The sequence below is a fragment of the Salvelinus alpinus genome, chromosome 8, assembly GCF_045679555.1.
Source record: "Salvelinus alpinus chromosome 8, SLU_Salpinus.1, whole genome shotgun sequence".
In the NCBI taxonomy this organism is placed as follows: Eukaryota; Metazoa; Chordata; class Actinopteri; order Salmoniformes; family Salmonidae; genus Salvelinus; species Salvelinus alpinus.
This window is the reverse complement of record NC_092093.1, coordinates 303,300-331,291: the sequence shown is the minus strand read 5'-3', so window position 1 is coordinate 331,291 and position 27,992 is coordinate 303,300. Positions and strand designations below refer to the sequence as shown.

The 27,992-nt window shown below is 46.0% G+C and overlaps 1 protein-coding gene across 1 annotated transcript; it reads right to left on the bottom strand.

Moving 5' to 3' along the window:
- Positions 1–6: 6 nt before the first annotated feature.
- On the bottom strand, positions 7–27,509 carry rab10 (RAB10, member RAS oncogene family). The gene is made up of 6 exons (XM_071412380.1): positions 26,814–27,509; positions 17,469–17,529; positions 15,367–15,505; positions 6,479–6,568; positions 2,877–2,978; positions 7–1,641 (listed from the first exon to the last, which is right to left on the bottom strand). Exons 1-6 carry the CDS (start codon positions 26,938–26,940, stop codon positions 1,555–1,557), a joined length of 606 nt encoding a protein of 201 aa, XP_071268481.1. The 5' UTR covers positions 26,941–27,509; the 3' UTR covers positions 7–1,554.
- Between the last annotated feature and the right edge of the window lie 483 nt (positions 27,510–27,992).

The following is a 27,992-nucleotide window of genomic DNA, read 5'->3' as shown; positions in this document are numbered from 1 at the left end:
GGGATATAACTTAAACAAGCTTATTTTTAATGGAGCTGCAAAACTGTTTGAATTTCCTTGAGAACGTTCTCTTACATACAGGGGCAGGAAGCCTAGCGGGTAAGAGTGTTGGGCCAGTAACCGAACGCTCTCTGGTTCAAATCCCCGAGCTGACTAGGTGAAAAATCTGTCCATGTGCCATTGAGCAAGGCACTTAACCCTAATTGCTCCTATAAGTCACTCTGGATAAGAGCGTCTGCTAAACGAAAACACAGAGTTCCAACGTTACATAAACATCGTATCACAAATGCTCCCAACCCAAACATGTAGACATTTTTTTTAACCCAAAAAAAGGACAATAAATCAAACTGTAAAACAATCCCCCATCGTGAAGCAGACATCCTAACGAGATCTGGTTGGTGGGGAAATTCAAACCTTTCTGCTTAGCCTCGCCGTGGGAGGAGCCAGAATAACAAACTTTTAATTTAATTGGGTGGGTGAGGTTCCACCCGTCTTCCATATAAGGCACAAGACTAAATAAACCCCATCTCCGTTACTTGTTTACAAATGTCAAAATGACCAAATACGGCACCTTGACAATATAACCCACTAGTGTACAAAATGTTAATCCTACATTTTTCTTTTTTTTTTTCTTCGACCAAAGGTGAGGGGACCAGGCGGCCTCAGCCAAAGGAAAGGTGAGGGGACCAGGCGGCCTCAGCCAAAGGAAAGGTGAGGGGACCAGGCGGCCTCAGCCAAAGGAAAGGTGAGGGGACCAGGCGGCCTCAGCCAAAGGAAAGGTGAGGGGACCAGGCGGCCTCAGCCAAAGGAAAGGTGAGGGGACCAGGCGGCCTCAGCCAAAGGAAAGGTGAGGGGACCAGGCGGCCTCAGCCAAAGGAAAGGTGAGGGGACCAGGCGGCAAGGAAAGGTGAGGGGACCAGGCGGCCTCAGCCAAAGGAAAGGTGAGGGGACCAGGCGGCAAGGAAAGGTGAGGGGACCAGGCGGCAAGGAAAGGTGAGGGGACCAGGCGGCCTCAGCCAAAGGAAAGGTGAGGGGACCAGGCGGCCTCAGCCAAAGGAAAGGTGAGGGGACCAGGCGGCCTCAGCCAAAGGAAAAGGTGAGGGGACCAGGCGGCCTCAGTCAAAGGAAAGGTGAGGGGACCAGGCGGCCTCAGCCAAAGGAAAGGTGAGGGGACCAGGCGGCAAGGAAAGGTGAGGGGACCAGGCGGCCTCAGCCAAAGGAAAGGTGAGGGGACCAGGCGGCCTCAGCCAAAGGAAAGGTGAGGGGACCAGGCGGCAAGGAAAGGTGAGGGGACCAGGCGGCCTCAGCCAAAGGAAAGGTGAGGGGACCAGGCGGCCTCAGCCAAAGGAAAGGTGAGGGGACCAGGCGGCCTCAGCCAAAGGAAAGGTGAGGGGACCAGGCGGCCTCAGCCAAAGGAAAGATTAAAAAGTTGACACACTTTCACTCACACAAGAGAATTGATGACAACAGATAGAGGGGATGAGTGTTAGAGAGTTAGCTATTAGAGATAAAGAGTGTGCATGTCAGTGTGTGAGGGAGGGACAGAGGGCTGTTCTAACTGCAGCACTTGCTCTTCCATCCTGTGACTCCACTCCCACCGCTGATGTCCACGTTTTCACTGTTGGGCTCTTTGACGGGCGTCTGCAACACACACATTATACATACAAACATTACTTACACCACCATCATCACATATACAGTACCAGTCAAAGGTTTGGACACACCTACCGATTCATTTGGACTATTTTCTACATTGTAGAATAATAGTGAAGACATCAAAGCTACGAAACACAGGGAATCATGTAGTAACCAAAAATGTGTTAAAGAAACAAAATATATTTTAGATTTGAGATTGTTGAAAGTAGCCACCCTTTGCCTAGACAACTTTGCATTCTCTCAACCAGCTTCATGAGGAATGCTTTTCCAACAGTCTTGAAGGAGTTCCCACATATGCTGAGCACTTGTTGGCCGCGTTTCCTTCACTCTGAGGTCCAACTCATCCCAAACCATCCAAATTGGGTTGAGGTCAGGTGATTGTGGAGACCAGGTCATCTGATGCAGCACTCCATCACTCTACTTCTTGGTCAAATATCCCTTACACAGCCTGGAGGTGTGTTGGGTCATTGTCCTGTTAAAAAACAAATGATAGTCCCACTAAGTGCAAACCAGATGGGATGGCGTATCACTGCAGAATGCTGTGGTAGCCATGCTGGTTAAGTGTGCCTTCCCGCTTAAATAAATCACGACAGTGTCACCAGCAAAGCACCATCACACCTCCTCCTCCATGCTTCACTGTTGGAACCACACATGCGGAGATCATCCGTTCACTTACTCTGCGTCTCACAAACACGTCGATTGGAACCAAAAATAGCACATTTGGACCAAAGGACATATTTCCACCGGTCAAATGTCCAATGCTCGTGTTTTTTGGCCCAAGCAAATCTCTTATTATTAGTGTCCTTTAGTAGTGTTTTCTTTGCAGCAATTCGACCATGAAGGCCTGATTCATGCAGTCTCCTTGAACTCTGTGAAGCATTTATTTGGACTGCAGATCCACAAATTAACTTTTAACAAGGCGCACCTATTCCAGGTGACTAACTCATGAAGCTGGTTGAGAGAATGCCAAGAGTGTGCAAAGCTGTCATCAAGGCAAAGGGTGGCTACCTTGAAGAATCTAAAATATATTTTGATTTGTTTAACAGTTTGTTGGTTACTACATGATTCCATATGTGTTATTTCATAGTTTTGATGTCGTCACTAATATTCCACAATGTAGAAAAAAGTAAAATAAAGAAAAACCCTGGAATGAGTAGGTGTGTCCAGCCTTTTACTGGTACTGTACATACACACATGCTAGAGATACACACACCACCAACCTTTCTGAGGATGTCTTCTGCTAGCGTGAGGAAAGCCTTCTCGATGCTGATGTTGGCCTTGGCACTCGTCTCAAAAAACCTAATACCATGTTCTCTGGCAATCTGAGAGAGAGCGAAAGAGGACAGGACTGTTTTAATTACTATAACTCTATTACAAATGTAAGGGAAACAAACATATGGTACATGTTGCAGTAGACCTTCAGAAAAATAGAACAACGCAAAACATATCCTTGACTATCCAGCGAAGCAAACGATGCCCACTGAATGAATGACAAATGGACGGAATGGGCAATAATTGTGCAGGTTTGCTTCACAATCTAATTTAAAATGAGGCCTAACTGAATGATAAGGTTGATTTAATTTAGAACAACAGTGTAATGAGGTTGTGTTATGCCTGTTTATCAGTGTTGCCGCTCATGTTAATAATTTGACAGCTCGCCTTGCAGAATGATAACGTTATCTTTTACGTTTTGACAGTTCGCCTTGCGGAATGATAACATTATCTTTTCGACCGCTCGCCTTGCGGAATGATAACATTATCTTTTCGACCGCTCGCCTTGCGGAATGATAACATTATCTTTTTGACCGCTCGCCTTGCGGAATGATAACATTATCGTTTTGACAGCTCGCCTTGCGGAATGATAACATTATCGTTTTGACAGCTCGCCTTGCGGAATGATAACATTATCTTTTCGACCGCTCGCCTTGCAGAATGATAACGTTATCTTTTACGTTTTGACAGCTCGCCTTGCGGAATTATAACATTATCTTTTACGTTTTGACAGTTCGCCTTGCGGAATGATAACATTATCTTTTTGACCGCTCGCCTTGCGGAATGATAACATTATCTTTTTGACCGCTCGCCTTGCGGAATGATAACATTATCGTTTTGACAGCTCGCCTTGCGGAATGATAACATTATCTTTTACGTTTTGACAGCTCGCCTTGCGGAATGATAACATTATCTTTTACGTTTTGACAGCTCGCCTTGCGGAATGATAACATTATCTTTTACGTTTTGACAGCTCGCCTTGCGGAATAATAACATTATCTTTTACTTTGTAAAAAGAAACTGTTTCAGGACTGCTTGATTTACTCTAATTCCACTACTAATCAAATTTATTGTAGGGGAAATGATTTACTGTAATTCCACTACTAATCTAATTTATTGTAGGGGAAATGATTTACTGTAATTCCACTACTAATCTAATTTATTGTAGGGGAAATGATTTACTGTAATTCCACTACTAATCTAATTTATTGTAGGGGAAATTATTTACTGTAATTCCACTACTAATCTAATTTATTGTAGGGGAAATTATTTACTGTAATTCCACTACTAATCTAATTTATTGTAAGGGAAATTAACAGGCTACTTGTTGCAGAAGGCCTTTAGAATAATGCAAAACATATCCTTGACTTTATCCAAGTTGATGAGCGGGAATCAAACGATGCCAGTCGGCCTGCATATCCAGCCAATCAAAACTACACCGAAAACAATTTCACACATAAAAAAAGAGTTAGCCTATAGACGAGATTAAATGGACAATAATCTGATGAGTGACAAAATTATCAGCTGTCAAATTGTACATGAAGAGATGGGTGCATCTTAGACAGATGCAGAGAAAAGAGCATCACAGTATCAAATCCTCCTTCAAAGTCACATGCAGATAAAACACTGATTTCTATATAGAAATCTGAAAGAGCATTTTCTGCCTTTTTTATAACACGTACCGTTGTCAAATAACTCATAATTCAATAGGTGCAGCTCTATTTCCAAATGTCACTTTTTCCAAGAAGATTCCTGCATTCAGCACAATACCACTCCCACAGCAGCATTGATTTGGCTACTAAGCAAACATTTGCAAACATAACAAACGTAAAATATGCTATTTCTTTACAGTTGTTCATGCAATGGTGTTTTGTTTAGGCCCATTACATGGACTTGCTCCTACCTATCTTTCCGATTTGGTCCTGCCGTACATACCTACACGTACGCTACGTCACAAGACGCAGGCCTCCTAATTGTCCCTAGAATTTCTAAGCAAACAGCGGGAGGCAGGGCTTTCTCCTATAGAGCTCCATTTTATGGAATGGTCTGCCTACCCATGTGAGAGACGCACTCGGTCTCAACCTTTAACTCTTTACTGAAGAATCATCTCCTCAGTAGGTCATATGATTGAGTGTAGTCTGGCCCAGGAGTGTGAAGGTAAACGGAAAGGCTCTGGAGCAAAGAACCGCCCTTGCTGTCTCTGCCTGGCCGGTTCCCCTCTCTCCACTGGGATTCGCTATTACAGGGGCTGAGTCACTGGCTTACTGGTGCTCTTCCATGCCGTCCCTAGAAGGGGTGCGTCACTTGAGTGGGTTGAGTCACTGACGTGGTCTTCCTGTCCGGGTTGGCGCCCCCCCCCTCGGGTTTGTGGCGTGGGGGAGGTCTTCATGTGCTATACTCGGCTTTGTCTCAGGATAGTAAGTTGGTGATTGAAGATATCCCTCTAGTGGTGCGGGGGCTGTGTTTTGGCAAAGTGGGTGGGGTTATATCCTGCCTGTTTGGCCCTGTCTGGCGGTACCGTCAGACGGTGCCACAGTGTCTCCCGACCCCTCCTGTCTCAGCCTCCAGTAATTATGCTGCCTGCAATAGTTTGTGTCGGGGGGCTAGGGTCAGTCTGTTATATCTGGAGTATTTCTCCTGTCTTATCCGGTGTACTGTGTGAATTTAAGACGGCTCTCTCTAATTCTCTCTCTTTCTCTCGGAAGACTTGAGCCCTAGGACCATGCCTCAGGACTACCTGGCCTGATGACTCCTTGCTGTCCCCAGTCCACCTGGTCGTGCTGCTGCTCCAGTTTCAACTGTTCTGCCTGCGGCTGTGGAACCCTGACCTGTTCACTGGACGTGCTAACTTGTCCCAGACCTGCTGTTTTCAACTCTCTACAGACAGCAGGAGCGGTAGAGACTCTCTGAATGATTGGCTATGAAAAGTCAACTGACATTTACTCCTGAGGTGCTGACCTGTTGCACCCTCGACAACCACTGTGATTATTATTATTTGACCCTGCTGGTCATTTATGAACATTTTGGCCATGTTCTGTTATAATCTCCACCCGGCACAGCCAGAGGGGGGACTGGCCACCCCTCAGAGCCTGGTTCCTCTCTAGGTTTCTTCCTAGGTTACGGCCTTTCTAAGGAGTTTTTCCTAGCCACCGTGCTTCTACACCTGCATTGCTTGCTGTTTGGGGTTTTAGGCTGGGTTTCTGTACAGCACTTTGAGATATCAGCTGATGTAAGAAGGGATTTATAAATACATTTGATTGATAGAATTATACAAAACATATCATTTAGTATCTAAACAAATAACTATATATATATATTTTATTTAAATATATATATTTCCACAAATATTTCTTCATGCAATGAATCCTAGATAAGTTACTGCACCATTTATTATATATATATCAAGCGTTGGGTCTTGCGTTTGCTGCACATTGCAGGTTGACATGCATCTGATGCTAAAGGCGACGCCTGGCAACGTTCTCTGACAGGCTGAAAGGCGTGTCTACTGTTAAAACAACATGGAGCCTATTGAAATTATAGTTTGTCTTACCTGCTCTCCCTTGGCTTTTGGTACCACCCTCTTGTCCTCCATGTCACACTTGTTGCCTAGCAGCATTCTCTCCACGTCCTCGTTGGCATGCTGAAACACATGTTACAGACTAACTCCAACCCCAACACATCACACAACACCCCGGCGCGTCGTCGTACAGACTGACCCCAACAGTCTGTACTATGTGTTGGGGTTAGTTAGTCTGTACTAACTAACCAACAGTCTGTACAGACTAACCCCATCATAGTACAGACTAACCCCATCATAGTACAGACTAACCCATCATAGTACAGACTAACCCCATCATAGTACAGACTAACCCCATCATAGTACAGACTAACCCCATCATAGTACAGACTAACCCCAACATAGTACAGACTAACCCCAACATAGTACAGACTAACCCCATCATAGTACAGACTAACCCCATCATAGTACAGACTAACCCCATCATAGTACAGACTAACCCCATCATAGTACAGACTAACCCCATCATAGTACAGACTAACCCCATCATAGTAGACTAACCCCATCATAGTACAGACTAACCCCATCATAGTACAGACTAACCCCATCATAGTACAGACTAACCCCATCATAGTACAGACTAACCCCATCATAGTACAGACTAACCCCATCATAGTACAGACTAACCCCAACATAGTACAGACTAACCCCATCATAGTACAGACTAACCCCAACATAGTAGACTAACCCCATCATAGTACAGACTAACCCCAACATAGTACAGACTAACCCCATCATAGTACAGACTAACCCCATCATAGTACAGACTAACCCCATCATAGTACAGACTAACCCCATCCCAGCATCTCTCTGAATGAGGCATTGAATGCTTTAGCAGGATTCTCTCTCTTCACAACTATATAACGTGTGTCTGTACAGTGTGTGTGTGTCTGTACAGTGTGTGTATGTGTCTGTACAGTGTGTGTGTGTGTGTGTGTGTGTGTGTGTGTGTACACACTACCATTCAAAAGTTTGGGGTCACTTAGAAATGTTTTTGAAAGAAAAGCACTTTTTTTCTTCCATTAACTTGATCAGAAATACAGTGTAGACACTGTTAAAACTGTAAATGACTATTGTAGCTGGAAACGGCTGACTTTATATGGAATATCTACATAGGCGTACAGAGGCCCATTATCAGCAACCATCACTCCTGTGTTCCAATGGCACGTTGTGTTAGCTAATCCAAGTTTATCATTTTAAAAGGCTAATTGATCATTAGAAAACCCTTCTGCAATTATGTTAGCAGAGCTGAAAACTGTTGTCTGATTAAAGAAGCAATAAAACTGGCCTTCTTTAGACTAGTTGAGTATCTGGAGTATTAGCATGTGGGCTCAAAATGGCCAGAAACAAAGACCTTTCTTCTGAAACTCGTCAGTCTATTCTTGTTCTGAGAAATGAAGGCTTTTCCATGTGAGAAATTGCCAAGAAACTGAAGATCTCGTACAACGCTGTGTACTATTCCCTTCAGAGCAGTGCAAACTGGCTCTAACCAGAATAGAAAGAGGAGTGGGAGGCCCCGGTGCACAACTTAGCAAGAGGACAAGTACATTAGAGTGTCTAGTTTAATAAACAGATGCCTCGCAAGTCCTCAACTGGCAGCTTCATTAAATAGTACCCGCAAAACACCAGTCTCAATGTCAACAGTAAAGAGGCGACTCCGGGGTTTTTTTTATTTATTTTTTATTTCACCTTTATTTAACCAGGTAGGCTAGTTGAGAACAAGTTCTCATTTGCAACTGCGACCTGGCCAAGATAAAGCATAGCAGTGTGAACAGACAACACAGAGTTACACATGGAGTAAACAATAAACAAGTCAATAACATGGTAGAAAAAAAAAAAGAGAATCTATATACAATGTGTGCAAAAGGCATGAGGTAGGCAATAAATCGAATAATTACAATTTAGCAGATTAACACTGGAGTGATAAATCATCAGATGATCATGTGCAAGAAGAGATACTGGTGTGCAAAAGAGCAGAAAAGTAAATAAATAAAAGCAGTATGGGGGGTGAGGTAGGTAAATTGGGTGGGTAGTTTACAGATGGACTATGTACAGCTGCAGCGATCGGTTAGCTGCTCGGATAGCAGATTTTTAAAGTTGTTGAGGGAGATAAAAGTCTCCAACTTCAGAGATTTTTGCAATTCGTTCCAGTCGCAGGCAGCAGAGAACTGGAAGGAAAGGCGTCCAAATGAGGTTTTGGCTTTAGGGATGATCAGTGAGATACACCTGCTGGAGCGCGTGTTGCGGGTGGGTGTAGCCATCGTGACCAGTGAACTGAGATAAGGCGGCACTTTACCTAGCATAGCCTTGTAGATGACCTGGAGCCAGTGGGTCTGACGACGAACATGTAGCGAGGGCCAGCCGACTAGGGCATACAGGTCGCAGTGGTGGGTCGTATAAGGTGCTTTAGTAACAAAACGAATGGCACTGTGATAAACTGCATCCAGTTTGCTGAGTAGAGTATTGGAAGCTATTTTGTAGATGACATCGCCGAAGTCGAGGATCGGCAGGATAGTCAGTTTTACTAGGGTAAGTTTGGCGGCGTGAGTGAAGGAGGCTTTGTTGCGGAATAGAAAGCCGATTCTTGATTTGATTTTGGATTGGAGATGTTTGATATGAGTCTGGAAGGAGAGTTTGCAGTCTAGCCAGACACCTAGGTACTTATAGATGTCCACATATTCTAGGTCGGAACCGTCCAGGGTGGTGATGCTAGTCGGGCGTGCGGGTGCAGGCAGCGAACGGTTGAAAAGCATGCATTTGGTTTTACTAGCGTTTAAGAGCAGTTGGAGGCCACGGAAGGAGTGTTGTATGGCATTGAAGCTCGTTTGGAGGTTAGATAGCACAGTGTCCAAGGAAGGGCCGGAAGTATATAGAATGGTGTCGTCTGCGTAGAGGTGGATCAGGGAATCGCCCGCAGCAAGAGCAACATCATTGATGTATACAGAGAAAAGAGTCGGCCCGAGAATTGAACCCTGTGGTACCCCCATAGAGACTGCCAGAGGACCGGACAACATGCCCTCCGATTTGACACACTGAACTCTGTCTGCAAAGTAGTTGGTGAACCAGGCAAGGCAGTCATTAGAAAAACCGAGGCTACTGAGTCTGCCGATAAGAATATGGTGATTGACAGAGTCGAAAGCCTTGGCCAGGTCGATGAAGACGGCTGCACAGTAATGTCTTTTATCGATGGCGGTTATGATATCGTTTAGTACCTTGAGCGTGGCTGAGGTGCACCCGTGACCGGCTCGGAAACCGGATTGCACAGCGGAGAAGGTACGGTGGGATTCGAGATGGTCAGTGATCTGTTTGTTGACTTGGCTTTCGAAGACCTTAGATAGGCAGGGCAGGATGGATATAGGTCTGTAACAGTTTGGGTCCAGGGTGTCTCCCCCTTTGAAGAGGGGGATGACCGCGGCAGCTTTCCAATCCTTGGGGATCTCAGATGATACGAAGGAGAGGTTGAACAGGCTGGTGATAGGGGGTGCGACAATGGCGGCGGACAGTTTCAGAAATAGGGGGTCCAGATTGTCAAGCCCAGCTGATTTGTATGGGTCCAGGTTTTCCAGCTCTTTCAGAACATCTGCTATCTGGATTTGGGTAAAGGAGAAGCTGGGGAGGCTTGGGCGAGTAGCAGCGGAGGGGGCGGGGCTGTTGGCCAAGGTTGGAGTCGCCAGGAGGAAGGCATGGCCAGCCATTGAGAAATGCTTGTTGAAGTCTTCGATTATCACGGATTTATCGGTGGTGACCGTGTTACCTAGCCTCAGTGCAGTGGGCAGCTGGGAGGAGGTGCTCTTGTTCTCCATGGACTTTACAGTATCCCAGAACTTTTTGGAGTTAGAGCTACAGGATGCAAATTTCTGCTTGAAAAAGCTGGCCTTTGCTTTCCTGACTGACTGCGTGTATTGGTTCCTGACTTCCCTGAACAGTTGCATATCGCGGGGGCTCTTCGATGCTATTGCAGTTCGCCACAGGATGTTTTTGTGCTGGTCGAGGGCAGTCAGGTCTGGAGTGAACCAAGGGCTATATCTGTTCTTGGTTCTGCATTTTTTGAACGGAGCATGCTTGTCTAATATGGTGAGGAAGTAACATTTAAAGAATGACCAGGCATCCTCAACTGACGGGATGAGGTCAATATCCTTCCAGGGTACCCGGGCCAGGTCGATTAGAAAGGCCTGCTCGCAGAAGTGTTTTAGGGAGCGTTTGACAGTGATGAGGGGTGGTCGTTTGACCGCGGACCCGTGGCGGATACAGGCAATGAGGCAGTGATCACTGAGATCTTGATTGAAGACAGCAGAGGTGTATTTGGAGGGCAGGTTGGTCAGGATAATGTCTATTAGGGTGCCCATGTTTACGGATTTAGGGTTGTACCTGGTGGGTTCCTTGATGATTTGTGTGAGATTGAGGGCATCAAGCTTGGATTGTAGGACTGCCGGGGTGTTAAGCATATCCCAGTTTAGGTCACCTAACAGAACAAACTCTGAAGCTAGATGGGGAGCGATCAATTCACAGATGGTGTCCAGGGCACAGCTGGGAGCTGAGGGGGGTCAGTAGCAGGCGGCAACAGTGAGAGACTTATTTCTGGAGAGATTAATTTTTAAAATTAGAAGTTCGAACTGTTTGGGCATAGACCTGGAAAGTATGACAGAACTTTGCAGGCTATCTCTGCAGTAGATTGCAACTCCTCCCCCTTTGGCAGTTCTATCTTGACGGAAAGTGTTATAGTTGGGTATGGAAATCTCAGAATTTTTGGTGGCCTTCCTAAGCCAGGATTCGGACACGGCAAGGACATCAGGGTTGGCAGAGTGTGCTAAAGCGGTGAGTAAGGCAAACTTAGGGAGGAGGCTTCTGATGTTGACATGCATGAGGCCAAGGCTTTTTCGATCACAGAAGTCAACAAATGAGGGTGACTGGGGACATGCAGGGCCTGGGTTTACCTCCACATCACCCGAGGAACAGAGGAGTAGTAGGATGAGGGTGCGGCTAAAGGCTATCAAAACTGGTCGCCTAGAGCGTTGGGGACAAAGAATAAAAGGAGCAGATTTATGGGCGTGGTAGAATAGATTCTGGGCATAATGTGCAGACAGGGGTATGGTGGGGCGTGGGTACAGCGGAGGCAAGCCCAGGCACTGGGTGATGATAAGAGAGGTTGTATCTCTGGACATGCTGGTCTCAATGGGTGAGGTCACCGCATGTGTGGGGGGTGGGACAAAGGAGGTATCGGAGGTACGGAGAGTGGAACTACGGGGTCCATTGCAAACCAAAACAATGATAACTAGCCTGAACAACAGTATGCAAGGCATATTGATATTTGAGGGAGACATACAATAAGGCATAAAGTGATTGCAGGTCTTGATTGGGAGAGCTAGCTAAAACAACAGGTGAGATAACAGCAGCTAGTCAGTTAACACAGCAGCAGCAGGTAAAAATGGCGACGGCTAGGCAGAGAGCGTCGGATTAACTACACACAGATCCTGAGTTAAAGCACAGAGCCGACAGATAAAACACAAATAAACGGAATGGAGTACCGTGAATTAATGGACAGTCAAGCAAGCATCAGCTATGTAGCCAAGTGATCATAGTGTCCAGGGGGCAGCCGTAGATGGAGCAGTGAGGCCTCCACTAAGCTAGCCCGCGGCGTAAGATTGTTCGATAGACCTGTTCAGATAGCAGCCGATATGCTCAAGACAGCTAACGATTAGCGGGCCGCAGTTAGCATATGGGCGTTCAGGTTACGTCGCGATGGAGGGGCCAGTTGAATAACTCCCTCGGGCAGATAACGTCGGTATCCCAGTCGTGAAGGCCCGGTGGGGCTCCGCATCGGCAGTAAAACGGGTCCGGATAGGTAATTGTAGCCCAGGAGTGGCTGATGGAACTCTTCAGCTGGCTAGCTCCGGGATAATTGGTGTTTGCTCCGGAATTGATGTTAGCCAATAGTCACTCGGATAGCAGCTAGTTAGCTGCAAGATCCAGGTGTAAATGTCCAGAGCTTGCGGTAAAAATCCGGGGATATGGAGAGAAAATAGGTCTGGTATGCTCTGGTCTGAGTCGCGTTGTACAAAACTGGCAATAGTTTTCCGAGCTAAAGGATAGCTGATAAGCGCTAGCTGTGGTTAGCTGAACTACTCACGTTAGCTTGTGAGCTGGCTAACTTCTGGCTAGCTTCTGTTGTAGATTTCGGATACGAGGTGAATAATACCTTTGAGGAGAAAAAAAAACACATCCGCACCACATTTGGTGAGGTAGGTTGCAGGAGAGTGTTTTGAAGTTGAGTTTTTAAGAAGAAAAAAAATATATATAAAAAGAAATGCGAAGAAAAATATATAAAAAATATATACACGGGACAGGACGAGGACAAAGGACATCTGACTGCTACGCCATCTTGGATTATAAGTGCTGGCCTTCTTGGCAGAGTTCCTCTGTCCAGTGTCTGTTCTCCTGCCCATCTTAATCTTTTTATTGGCCAATCTGAGATACGACTTTTTCTTTGCAACTCTGCCAAGAAGGCCAGCATCCCGGAGTCGCCTCTTCACTGTTGATATTGAGACTGGTGTTTTGCGGGTACTATTAAATGGCATGCAACAATGTTGATAACAGTGCTATTTTCACTTAGCTTCTTAATATAATGACACTATTTTCACTTTGCTTCTTAATATAATGACACTGTTAGTTTGTGTTTCTTACATCAGCAAACTGCTAGTTTGTCTTTTCTTAGCAAGTTGCCCTAACACTTGTGAGATGCTAATTGTTAGCCGCTAATGCTAATACATGTACTGAGTCAGAGCAAACGTAGCTAGCTAATACAGCCTGATAATACCAGTGATGGTGTAGACCTAAATCAGCATGTTTGTGCAACAGTATCTTCTAAACCAAAGAGGAATATGCAAAGCAAGAACATGTGAAGTAGCTAAGAGAAAACACGCAATGTAGCCAAAGCTTATAGGGTCACCTAGGAAACACTTATCAACACTTTAGTTCCTACCATGTTACAATAACTCCTCCCTGGCATTTTAAACCGTTGTCATCTCAAACACTGTATTCAAAGTGCCCACTATTATATTAGTACTATAGAATAGTCATTCTATTTCCATGATTCCAACAGTTTTGCTTTAAATCGCAAGTCAAATCCCAATTGCAACATTTGGTTAAAAATAAATCCTAGATTATTTGCCCATATCGTGGCAGTGTGGAAATTCTCTCAATTGAGCAGTGGTGTAAAGTACTTCAGTAGTAACAAAGTATTATTACTTTTTTGGTATCTGTACTTTACTATTTTTATTTTTGACAACTTACTTTTACGTCACTACATTCATTCCTAAAGAAAATGCTGTACATTTTACTCCTTACATTTTTCCTGACACCTAAAAGTACTCATTACATTTGGAATGTTTAGCAGGACAGGAAGATGGTCCCTGGTCATCCCTACTGCCTCTGATCTGGAGGACTCACTAAACAGAGAACATCCCTGGTCATCCCTACTGCCTCTGATCTGGAGGACTCACTAAACAGAGAACATCCCTGGTCATCCCTACTGCCTCTGATCTGGAGGACTCACTAAACAGAGAACATCCCTGGTCATCCCTACTGCCTCTGATCTGGAGGACTCACTAAACAGAGAACATCCATGGGCGTCATCTACTGCCTCGGATCTGGAAGACTCACTAAACACAAATGCTTTGTTTGTAAATTATGTCTGAGTGTTGGAGTGTGCCCCTGACTATCCGTAAATAAAATGGTGCCATCTGGTTTGCTTAATAAGGAATTTTAAGTTATTTAAACTTTTACTTTTGATACTTAAGTACATTTTCTCAATTACATTTATTTTGATACTTAAGTATATTTAAAACCAAATACAGTCCTCTGGTCTGATGAAACAAAAATAGAACTGTTTGGCCATAATAATCATCGTTCTGTTTGGAGGAAAAAGGGGGAGGCTTGCAAGCCGAAGAACACCATCCCAACAGTGAAGCACAGGGGTGGGCAGCATCATGTTGTGGGGATGCTTTGCTGCAGGAGGGACTGAACTTCACAAAATAGATGGCATCATGAGGTAGGAAAATTATGTGGATATATTGAAGCAACATCTCAAGACCTCAAATGAAAGTTTATTTGTCATGTGCGTCAAATACAACAGGTGTAGTAGACCTTACAGTGAAATGCTTACTTACAGGCTCTAACCAATAGCGCACAAAAGGTATTAGGTGAACAATAGGTAGGTAGAGAAATAAAACAGTAAAAACACTGTCAGGAAGTTAAAGCTTGGTCGCAAATGGGTCTTCCAAATGGACAATGACCCAAAGCATACTTCCAAAGTTGTGGCAAAATGGCATAAGGACAACAAAGTCAAGGTATTGGAATGGCCATCACAAAGCCCTGACCTCAATCCTATAGAAAATTTGTGGGCAGAACTAAAAAAGCGTGTGTGAGCAAGGAGGCCTACAAACCTGACTCCGTTACACCAGCTCTGTCAGGAGGAATGGGCCAAAATTCACCCAACTTATTGTGAGAAGCTTGTGGAAGGCTACCCGAAACGTTTGACCCAAGTTAAACAATTTAAAGGCAATGCTACCATACTAATTGAGTGTATGTAAACTTCTGACCCACTGGGAATGTGATGAAAGAAATAAAAGCTGAAATAAATCATTCTCTCTACTATTATTCTGACATTTCACATTCTTAAAATAAAGTGGTGATCCTAACTGACCTAAGACAGGGAATTTTTACAGGAATTGTGAAAAACTGATTTTAAATGTATTATGTGTATGTAAACTTCCGACTTCAACTGTATCTCTATCTATATTTGTGTGAGAATGTGCGTGTGTATAATGTGTGTGTGTGTGTGCGTGTGTATAATGTGTGTGTACCTCGTCGATGTTGCGGAGCCACTTGCTGATGTTCTCGAAGCTCTTGGCGTTGGTGATGTCATAGACCAGCATGATGCCCATGGCGCCTCGATAGTAGGACGTGGTGATGGTGTGGAACCGCTCCTGACCAGCTGTGTCCCTGTTAAACACATTATATATAAACCTCTCCTGACCAGCTGTGTCCCTGTTAAACACATTATATATAAACCTCTCCTGACCAGCTGTGTCCCTGTTAAACACATGATATATAAACCTCTCCTGACCAGCTGTGTCCCTGTTAAACAGATTATATATAAACCTCTCCAGACCAGCTGTGTCCCTGTTAAACACATTATATATAAACCTCTCCTGACCAGCTGTGTCCCTGTTAAACACATGATATATAAACCTCTCCTGACCAGCTGTGTCCCTGTTAAACAGATTATATATAAACCTCTCCAGACCAGCTGTGTCCCTGTTAAACACATTATATATAAACCTCTCCTGACCAGCTGTGTCCCTGTTAAACACATTATACACTGCTCAAAAAAATAAAGGGAACACTTAAACAACACAATGTAACTCCAAGTCAATCACACTTCTGTGAAATCAAACTGTCCACTTAGGAAGCAACACTGATTGACAATAAATTTCACATGCTGTTGTGCAAATGGAATAGACAAAAGGTGGAAATTATAGGCAATTAGCAAGACACCCCCAAAAAAGGAGTGATTCTGCAGGTGGTGACCACAGACCACTTCTCAGTTCCTATGCTTCCTGGCTGATGTTTTGGTCACTTTTGAATGCTGGCGGTGCTCTCACTCTAGTGGTAGCATGAGACGGAGTCTACAACCCACACAAGTGGCTCAGGTACTGCAGTTCATCCAGGATGGCACATCAATGCGAGCTGTGGCAAAAAGGTTTGCTGTGTCTGTCAGCGTAGTGTCCAGAGCATGGAGGCGCTACCAGGAGACAGGCCAGTACATCAGGAGATTTTCTGGAATGACTGACCTTCATGTCTTAAAGTAATGGACTGCCATTTCTCTTTGCTTATTTGAGCTGTTCTTGACATAATAGGGACTTGGTATTTTACCAAAATCGGGCCATCTTCTGTATACCACCCCTACCCCTACCTTGTCACAACACAACTGATTGGCTCAAACGCAATAAGGAAAGAAATTCCACAAATTACCTTTTAACAAGGCACACCTGTTAATTGAAATGCATTCCAGGTGACAACCCCATGAAGCTGGTTGAAAGAATGCCAAGAGTGTGCAAAGCTGTCATCAAGGCAAAGGGTGGCTACTAAAATATATTTTTATTTGTTTAACCCTTTAGGAGCGGCTTCAGGACAAGTCTCTGAATGTCCTTGAGTGGCTCAGCCAGAGCCTGGACTTGAACCCGATCTCTGGAGATCTGTAAATAGCTGTGCAGCGATGCTCCCATCCAACCTGACAGAGCTTGAGAGGATCTGCAGAGAAGAATGGGAGAAACTCCCCAAATACAGGTGTGCCAAGCTTGTAGCGTCATACATAAAAAGACTCGAAGCTGTAATCGCTGCCAAAGGTTAAAGTACTGAGTAAAAGGTCTGAATACTTATGTAAATGTAATATTTAAAAAATGTATTTTGCCCTCAGAACACCCTGAATTCATCAGGGCATGGACTCAACAAGGTGTTGAAAGCGTTCCACATGGATGCTGGCCCATGTTGATCCTAACGCATCCCACAGTTGTGTCAAGTTGGTTGGATGTCCTGTGGGTGGTGGACCATTCTTGAGCACGGAAAACCCAGCAGCTTTGCAGTTCTAGACACAAACCGGTGCGCCTGGCACCTACATTTTGCCCTGCCCATTCACCCTCTGAATGACACAAATACACAATCCATGGCTCAAGGTCTAACAATCCTTCTTCAACCCGTCTCCTCCCCTTCATCTACACTGATTGAAGTGGATTTAACAAGTGACATCAATAAGGGATCGTAGCTTTCACCTGGATTCACCTGGTCAGTCTGTGTCATGGACAGAGCAGGTGTCCTTAATGTTTTATGCACTCACAATAGCAGGTGGTGATGGCGTTGAACCGCTCCGATGCGTCCCTGTTACACACACACCTCCTCCACTCACCATATCTGTAGTTTGATCTTCTTTCCTTGGAGTTCAACAGTTTTGATCTTGAAGTCTATTCCTGGAAAACACACAGAAACAAAGAAGCGCACATTAATATAGAGCAGAGCCCATTAAAAGGTCTGTTATAGACCCAACTCATTTCAGAAAGAAATGTAAATAATAGATCTGTCACTCACCGCAAACAAGTCTAATAAGCATTATCCATTCTATGTGCAATTTTTCTATGCTTCAGAAGTTTGATTTTGGTTTCTTTTTACTTTCAGTTTTGTACATCATGTGAAAAAATGTAACAATTTTAGAAAACAGGAAATTAGGTATTTAATATAGGCATCCTTTAAAGCAGGAATTTCAACAGTAGGGCTGTCCAACTCAAAATAATATATTGGCAGATTGAAAGCAGTCTTTTGAGCAAGTGCAAAATGTTTAAGTGTATTTTTCATATATAGACCTATGTGTTTTAATTAAAATCAATTATACGCACCGAGATTGTCGGATGCTTTAAACACACTGACAAAATAATTCAGACACAAATGACACAAGGGAGGGAGAGAGACCTGCTACCGACCCGACCATCCTCCCAACTGGAGCCAGAGACCTGCTACCGACCCAACCATCCTCCCACCTGGAGCCAGAGACCTGCTACCGACCCGACCATCCTCCCAACTGGAGCAAGAGACCTGCTACCGACGATCCTCCCAACTGGAACCAGAGACCTGCTACCGACCCGACCATCCTCCCAACTGGAGCCAGAGACCTGCTACCGACCCGACCATCCTCCCACCTGGAGCCAGAGACCTGCTACCGACCCGACCATCCTCCCACCAGGAGCCAGAGACCTGCTACCGACCCGACCATCCTCCCACCTGAAGGAGCCAGAGACCTGCTACCGACCCAACCATCCTCCCACCTGAAGGAGCCAGAGACCTGCTACCGACCCGACCATCCTCCTACCTGGAGCCAGAGACCTGCTACCGACCCGACCATCCTCCCACCTGGAGCCAGAGACCTGCTACCGACCATCCTCCCACCTGGAGCCAGAGACCTGCTACCGACCCAACCATCCTCCCACCTGAAGGAGCCAGAGACCTGCTACCGACCCGACCATCCTCCTACCTGGAGCCAGAGACCTGCTACCGACCCGACCATCCTCCCACCTGGAGCCAGAGACCTGCTACCGACCATCCTCCCACCTGGAGCCAGAGACCTGCTACCGACCCGACCATCCTCCCACCTGGAGCCAGAGACCTGCTACCGACCCGACCATCCTCCCACCTGGAGCCAGAGACCTGCTACCGACCCGACCATCCTCCCACCTGGAGCCAGAAACCTGCTACCGACCCGACCATCCCCCCACCTGGAGCCAGAGACCTGCTACCGACCCGACCATCCTCCCACCTGAAGGAGCCAGAGACCTGCTACCGACCATCCTCCCACCTGAAGGAGCCAGAGACCTGCTACCGACCCGACCATCCTCCCACCTGAAGGAGCCAGAGACCTGCTACCGACCCGACCATCCTCCCACCTGAAGGAGCCAGAGACCTGCTACCGACCCGACCATCCTCCTACCTGAAGGAGCCAGAGACCTGCTACCGACCCGACCATCCTCCCACCTGGAGCCAGAGACCTGCTACCGACCCGACCATCCTCCCACCTGAAGGAGCCAGAGACCTGCTACCAACCCGACCATCCTCCCACCTGAAGGAGCCAGAGACCTGCTACCGACCCGACCATCCTCCTACCTGAAGCAGCCAGAGACCTGCTACCGACCCGACCATCCTCCTACCTGAAGGAGCCAGAGACCTGCTACCAACCAGACCATCCTCCCACCTGGAGCCAGAGACCTGCTACCGACCCGACCATCCTCCCACCTGAAGGAGCCAGAGACCTGCTACCAACCCGACCATCCTCCTACCTGAAGGAGCCAGAGACCTGCTACCGACCCAACCATCCTCCTACCTGAAGGAGCCAGAGACCTGCTACCGACCCGACCATCCTCCTACCTGAAGGAGCCAGAGACCTGCTACCAACCCAACCATCCACCTACCACTCCTGAAGGTGCCAGTAATTAGCTACAACCAGGGGTCAGCAAACTGTTTCAGTCGAGTGCCAATTTGCCATTTTCACTGATCTGCATGCCAGTTAGGGTTTTCATATGCATGTTTTTGTAGAACAGTTTCATTTCATTTATAATAATGTCTTTGAATCTCAAAACCATTGTTATGTGGTTAATATTCTAAATGATAAACAAACTTCTATTGCCAACTCTGTAAAAACAGCCTACATAAAACAAACAAATAAAAACATTGCAGGCTGCAAGTAGAAAATATCCTGATGAAAATAAATATGCTATAAATCACATTTGGATCTGTTGGGGCGGTATGCGAATTGGAGTGGGTATAAAGGTTTCCGGGATGATGGTGTTTATGTGAGTCATTGCCAGCCTTTCAAAGCACTTTATGGCTATCAACCTGAGAGCTACAGGGCAGTAGTCATTTAGGCAGGTTACCTTCACATTCTTGGGCACAGGGACTATGGTGGTCTGCTTGAAACATGTGGGCATTACAGACTGGGTCAGGGAGAGGTTGAAAATATCAGTGTAGACACTTGACAGTTGGTCAACACATGCTCTGAGTACATGCCCTAGTAATCCGTCTGGTCCCTCGGCCTTGTGAATGACCCGTTTAAATAGGTTTCGCTCACATCGGCTACAGAGAGCGTGATCACACAGTCATCCGGAACCGCTGGTGCTCTCATGCATGGTTAAGTGTTGCTTGCCTCGAAGCGAGCATGAAAATCATTTAGCCTTTCATGCTCCCGAGTGGCGCAGCGGTCTAAGGCACTGCATCCCAGTGCAACAGTCCCTGGTTCGAATCCAGCCTGTATGACATCCGGCCAGCCCATAGGGCGGTGCACAATCGGCCCAGTGTCGTCCGGGTTTGGCTGGAGTAGGCCGTCATTGTAAATAAGAATTTGTTCAGTCTTCATTGACCTGGCCAAGGCTTTCACTCTGCCAATCACCGCATTCTTATTGGCAGACTCAACAGCCTTGGTTTCTCGAGTGACTGCCTCACGTGGTTCACAAACTACTTCTCAGATAGAGTTCAGTGTGTCAAATCGGAGGGCCTGTTGTCCGGACCTCTGGCGGTCTCTATGGGGGTGCCACAGGGTTCAATTCTCAGGCCGACTCTTCTCTGTAAACATCAATGATGTCCCTCTTGCTGCTGGTGATTCTCAGATCCACCTCTACGCAGACGACACCATTCTGTATACATCTGGCCCTTCTTTGGACACTGTGTTAACAAACCTCCAGACGAGCTTCAATGCCATACAACACTCCTTCCGTGGCCTCCAACTGCTCTTAAATCCAGGCTCCTCGCTGGCAATGGCAGAACACTGACATTCCTGTCTTGCAGGAAATCAGCCATACTGCTCGTTCTGTGCGTGGTGGCATTGTCATGCTGGAGGGTCATGTCAGGATGAGCCTGCAGGAAGGGTACCACATGAGGGAGGAGGATGTCTTCCCTGTAACGCACAGCGTTGAAATTGCCTGCAATGACAACAAGCTCAGTCCGATGATGCTGTGACACACAGCCCCAGTCCATGACGGACCCTCCACCTCCAAAATCGATCCCACTCCAGAGTACAGGCCTCGGTGTAACGCTCATTAAAAGTGAATACATCCGGCGCCGACAGAGATGGCCGCCTCGCTTCGCGTTCTTAGGAAACTATGCAGTATTTGTTTTTTTTATGTATTACACTGTTACCCCAGGAAATCTTAAGTCTTATTACATACAGCCGGGAAGAACTATTGGATATAAGAGCAACGTCAACTTACCAACATTACGACCAGGAATACGACTTTCCCAAAGCGGATCCTCTGTTTAGACCACCACCAGGACAATGAATCGGATCCCAGCAGGCGAACCAAAACAACGGCGCCGCAGAAGAGGCAGACGGAGCGGTCTTCTGTTCAGGCTCCGTAGACGGGCACATCGCCCACCGCTCCCAAGTAGACTACTAGCCAATGTAGACAAAATCCGAGCAAGGGTTGCCTTCCAGAGAGACATCAGAGATTGTAACATTCTCACTCGGGATACGTTATCAGAGTCGGTACAGCCACCTGGTTTCTTCACACATCGCGCCGACAGAAACAAGCATCTCTCTGGTAAGAAGGGCGGGGGTGTATGCCTTATGATTAACGAGTCGTGGTGTGATCATAACATACAGGAACTCAAGTCCTTTTGTTCACCTGAATTAGAAATCCTTACAATCAAATGCCGACTGCATTATCTACCAAGAGATTTCTCTTCGATAATAATCACAGCCGTGTATATTCCCCCCCAAGCAGACACCTCGACGGCCCTGAAAGAACTTCATTGGATTCTATGTAAACTGGAAACCACATATCCTGAGGCTGCATTTATTGAAGCTGGGAATTTTAACAAGGCTAATCTGAAAACAAGGCTCCCTAAACTTTATCAGCATATCGATTACGCGACCCGGGCTCGAAAAATTCTGGATCATTGTTACTTTAACTTCCGCAACGCATACAAAGCCCTCCTTTTGGCAAATCTGACCCCGACCCCATTTTGTTGCTCCCAGCCCATAGACAGAAACTAAAACAGGAAACTCCCGCGCTCAGGTCTGTTCAACGCTGGACCGACCAATCTGATTCCACGCTTCCAGATTGCTTTGATCATGTGGACTGAGATATGTTCCGGATAGCATCGGACAACAACATTGATGAATACGCTGATTCGGTAAGCGAGTTTATTAGCAAGTGCAGCAAGTGATGTTGTACCCATGGAGACAATTAAAACTTTCCCCAACCAGAAACCATGGATTGACGGCAGCATTCGCGCAAAATTGAAAGCGCGAACCACTGCTTTTAAGCAAGGCAAGGCGACCGGAAACATGACCGAATAAAATAAAAAGTGTAGCTATTCCCTACGCAAGGCAAACAAGCTAAGCTTCAGTATAGAGACAAAGTAGAGTCGCAATTCAACAGCTCAGACACGAGAGGTATGTGGCAGGGTCTATAGTCAATCACGGACTACAAAAAGAAAACCAGCCCTGTCGCGTACCAGGATGTCTTGCTCCCAGACAGACTAAACAACTTCTTTGCTCGCTTTGAGGACAATACAGTGCCGCTGACACGGCACGCTACCAAAACCTGCGGAGTCTCCTTCACCGCAGCCAACGTGAGTAAAACATTTAAACGTGTTAACCCTCGCAAGGCTGCCGTCCCAGACGACATCCCTAGCCGCGTCCTCAGAGCATGCGCAGACCAGCTGGCTGGTGTGTTTACGTAGCACTCACTTCTGTCATCATGAAGTGCTTTGAGAGACTAGTCAAGAGAGACTATCACCTCCACCCTACCTGACACCCTAGACCCACTCCAATTTGCATACCGCCCCAATAGGTCCACAGACGACGCAATCGCAACCACACTGCACACTGCCCTAATTCATCTGGACAAGAGGAATACCTATGTAAGAACGCTGTTCATAGACTACAGCTCAGCATTTAACACCATAGTACCCTCCAAACTCGTCATCAAGCTCAAGACCCTGGGTCTCGACCCCGCCCTGTGCAACTGGGTCCTGGACTTTGACGGGACACCCCCAGGTGGTGAGGGTAGGTAACAACATCTCCACCCCGCTGATCCTCAACACTGGGGCCCAATAACGGTGTGGATCTCAGCCCTCTCCTGTACTCACTGTTCACCCATGACTTTGTGGCCATGCACGCCTGACTCAATCATCAAGTTTGCAGATGACACTACAGTGGTAGGCTTGATTACCAACACCGACGAGGCGGCCTACAGGGAGGAGGTGAGGGCCCTCGGAGTGTGGTGTCAGGGAAATAACCTCACACTCAACGTTAACAAAATAAAGGAGATGATCGTGGACTTCAGGAAACAGCAGAGGGAGCACCCCTCTATTCACATCGATGAGACAGTAGTGGAGAAGGTGGAAAGTTAAGTTCCTCTGCATACACATCACGGACAAAGTGAAATGGTCCACCCACACAGACAGCGTGGTGAAGAAGACGCAACAGCGCCTCTTCAACCTCAGGAGGCTGAAGAAATTTGTCTCGTCACCGAAAACACTCAAACTTCTACAGATGCACAATCGAGAGCATCCTGTCGGGCTGTATAACCGCCTGGTACGGCAACTGCTCCGCCCACAACTGCAAGGCTCTCCAGAGGGTAGTGAGGTCTGCACATCGCATCACCGGGGGCAAACTACCTGCCCTCCAGGACACCTACACCACCCAATGTCACAGGAAGGCCAAAAAGATCATAACAGACAACAACCACCCAAGCCACTGGCTGTTTAACCCGCTATCATCCAGAAGGCGAGATCAGTACAGGTGCATCAAAGCAGGGACCGAGAGACTGAAAAACAGCTTCTATCTCAAGGCCATCAGACTGTTAAACAGCCACCACTAACATTGAGTGGCTGCTGCCAACATACAATTAAAAATTGGATGTAATAAATGTATCACTAGTCACTTTAAACAATGCCACTTTATATCATGTTTACATACCTTACATTACTCATCTCATATGTATATAGTGTACTCTATACCATCTACTGCATCTTGGCTATGCCGTTCGGCCATCGCTCATCCATATATTTATATGAACATATTCTTATTCATTCCTTTACACTTGTGTGTATAAGGTAGTTGTTGTGAAATTGTTAGATATTACTACAGGGTCGGAACTAGAAGCACAAGCATTTCGCTACACTCGCATTAACATCTGCTAACCATGTGTATGTGACCAATAAAATTTGATTTGATTCCGACCATCACCCCTAGTGAAACAAAACCACGACTCGTCAGTGAAGAGCACTTTTTGCCAGTCCTGTGTGGTCCAGCGACGGTGGGTTTGTGCCTATAGGCAACATTGTTGCCAGTGATGTCTGGTGAGGACCTGCCTTACAACAGGCCTACAAGCCCTCAGTCCATCCTCTCTCAGCCTATTGTGGACAGTGAGCACTGATGGAGGGATTGTGTGTTCCTGGTGTAACTCGGGGCAGTTGTTTTTGCCATCCTGTACCGCAGGTGTGATGTTCAGATGTACCGACGATCAGCTGTCTGTCCTGTCTCCCTGTATCGCTGTCTTAGGCGTCTCACAGTACGGACATCGCAATTTATTGCCCTGGCCACATCTGCAGTCCTCATGCTTCCTTGCAGCATGCCTAAGGCACGTTCACGCAGATGAGCAGGGACCCTGGGCATCTTTCTTTTGGTGTTTTTCAGAGTCAGTAGAAAAGCCTCTTTAGTGTCCTACGTTTTCGTAACTGTGACCTTAATTGCCTACTGTCTGTAAGCTGTTAGTGTCTTAACGACCGTTCCACAGGTGCATGTTCATTAATTGTTTATGGTTCATTGAACAAGCATGGGAAAGTGTTTAAAATGAAGATTTGTGAAGTTATTTGGATTTTTACAAATTATCTTTGAAAGACAGAGTCCTGAAAAAGCGACGTTTCTTTTTATGCTGAGTTTCTCCATTAATTCCCAAATATTTCCACGGAAATTTTCCACCTCTTAATATTCCCCAAAATGTGCAACCTTATATATATATATATATATATATATTGATTTGTTTAACACCTTCTTGGTTACTACATGATTCCATGTATTATTTCATAGTTGATGTCTTCACTATAATTCTACAGTCGTGGCCAAAAGTTTTGAGAATGACTAAAATATTAATTTTCACAAAGTCTGCTGCCTCAGTTTGTATGATGGCAATTTGCATATACTCTGTTGGCACTATGCAGTCGGGCAGGCAGAGTTCTCCTGGCACCACCAAACCCAGATTCGTCCGTCGGACTGCTAGATGGTGAAGCGTGAATCATCACGTCCACTTGAGCTTTACACCAATCCAGCCGATGCATGGTGATCTTAGGCTTGTGTGCGGCTGCTCGGCCATGGAAACCCATTTAATTAAGCTCCCGACGAACAGTTCTTGTGCTGACGTTTCTTCCAGAGGCAATTTGGAAGTCGGTAGTGAGTGTTGCAACCGAGGACAGACGATTTTTACTCACTACATGCTTCAGCACTCGGCGGTCCCGTTCTGTGCGCTTGTGTGGCCTACAACTTCACGGCTGAGCCGCTGTTGTTGCTCCTAGACGTTTCCACTTAACAGCACTTACAGTTGACCGGGGCAGCTAAAGCAGGGCAGAAATTTTACAAACTGACTTGTTGGGAAGGTGGCATCCTATTTAGGTGCCACGTTGAAAGTCACTGAGCTCTTCAGTACGGGCCATTCTACTGCCGTTTTCTATGGAGATTGCATGCCTGCGTGCTCAATTTTATACACCCATCAGCAACAGGGGTGTCCACATACTTTTGGACAGTGAGCCATGTAGTGTATATGTTTGAAAATTCAAACTAGTTTTCATTGGGAAGGCAGTCACTTTTGCATGTGAAAACACAGAATCCTACTCATTACTCCACGTGCTTAATTACATCACTTTTGTTTTGAGTTGACATTGGTGTGGGCTTCTAAAGGGCACCTGGCTCACTGTCCGGTTGGCAACCCGGTGCCAAAACGTTCACCCGCTGCAAAACACGTCTACCCGGGCGCACAGGCCAGATTAATCGAATCCTCTCGGCTAAACCCCGCCCATCTCTGCAATTTCTCCTCTTAAAATCTGATTTTAAACCTAACCATAATCTTAACCACACGGTTAACCTTATGCCGAACCCCAACCTTAAATTAATTCCAAAAATAAATGGTGTTTGCATTAATTTTTACGACATAGGCAAATTTTACTTTGTGGCTGTGGTAATTAGTGCCAACCCTGATGCCGGCCTGGCATGCCAGCATTTCTAGATACATAGTTACACCAGTTAGCTACATGGTATGAAAAACAAGGAGGTTTACAATAGTCAAAGGCAGCTAATTTCTTTAAAACTAGACTAGTTAGTTGGAAGTCGTTAGTTAGCGTTAGCATGGCTATTCCAAGTCTGTAGACAAACAAATGGCGTAAGTGAAACTTTAGCAATAACTACTTCAGGGATAATGCACCCGAACAAACGGGCTAGCTTGACTGGCATTGTGTAATTATAACGTTTAACTAACCATTTAGTACACTCAAGTTAGCTAGGTAGTTATTGGTGGCAATCACTTGAGTTTAGCAAACTTGCCTGTGCCTTTTTGTTATCAGCTAGCAGCTAGGTAGCTAACAAGCTATGTAACGTTAGCTAGCTAGCATCTTCACACTTTACATGGCTAAAGTTAGCTAACTTACCTAGCTAGCTACTGGTGGTTCAAAACAGCTGTGCCCCAGGATTGTTGACACCCCTGTCCCGGCAACTCACCTATGGTGGAGATGAAGGTGGTATTGAAGGCGTCGTCTGAGAATCTGAACAGCACGCAGGTCTTCCCCACGCCCGAGTCCCCGATCAGTAGGAGTTTGAAAAGCAGGTCGTAGGTCTTCTTCGCCATTGAGAAACCAGATGTGTTCGCCAGACAGACGATAAACTATCTACCGCAGGTCTAGAGTCAGCCCGCGTTCCAAGCAGAGGAACGCTGTATAATATCTGCTTGTAATTTTGATATGTTGATGTCCAAGTTAGTTTGATAGTTAACTAAATACCGCAGGGGGTAGAGTGTCGCAACAGTATCCGACGAGTAGCTAATGTTATTTCCAAAACAGAACCGTTTCTCTTACAGCATGTGAATAAAAACCAACAAAAATATATTCTCCCGTGTGATTCCCTTTTTCCACTTTCTTTCTCTCACCCTGCCGAGACAAAATGGCTCCCCGACTTACTCTTTCTTCAAACTACCACCGAGCTCATTAAATGATCGGCATACCCCGTCATTCCAAACATTTTGGGACTCTCGATCAAGAAGAATTATAAATTTTGGAGGTCAAATTGCCGATGTTATCACATTATTTGCTTTGTCAATGATTAGCGGAACAGACTGTCGCCTTCGAATACAGCCACCTCGGCGACACCCTAGTTTACATACACGCCTACTCCCTGCCACTATTGTCAAAATTTCGCTCGGCGATTGGCTCTGGGAACTGTTTGTCAAATATACAGCTGAACCCGATTGGTCAGATTGTCAATTGTCAAGGGGTGGTTGACGTGTAGGGACGGCAAATGTTTTTGCATGGCCATTCCGGACCTTTCCAGGCTCAGACTCTCAGTTCATTTGACTGGTGGAACGTAACTGTTTGATCCAAAATGGCCGCCGATTTTCGTCTTGGCTGGCGATGTCAGATATCTGTATGTAATGACGAGATACCAATGTCTCAATCCTAACAATGGAAGTTGTTGTCCAATGGCGGGAAGGCAATGTGACAAGCTTAGGTCCAAAATAAGCCCATAGAAAAGCCTTGGACTTATTTTAGACAGATTTTGGCCAGAGTGAAACCTCTCGCTTTGCCTCTTCCTCTCTGGGCAGGGTGTGTTGGCTGTTTGGTGGCTGGCCAGACATTGGGTTGAGGTTGGGCCAGAGGTTTGACATCCCAGCTGCTAGTCAAGCTG

Coding starts and splice junctions, on each gene's coding strand:
- rab10 (XM_071412380.1), bottom strand. CDS start 26,940: ATGGCGAAGAAGACCTACGACCTGCTTTTCAAACTCCTACTGATCGGG. Junction 15,506..17,468: donor AAGATCAAACTACAGATATG/GTGAGTGGAGGA, acceptor TGTGTTTAACAG/GGACACAGCTGGTCAGGAGC. Junction 2,979..6,478: donor CAAAAGCCAAGGGAGAGCAG/GTAAGACAAACT, acceptor GCTCTCTCTCAG/ATTGCCAGAGAACATGGTAT.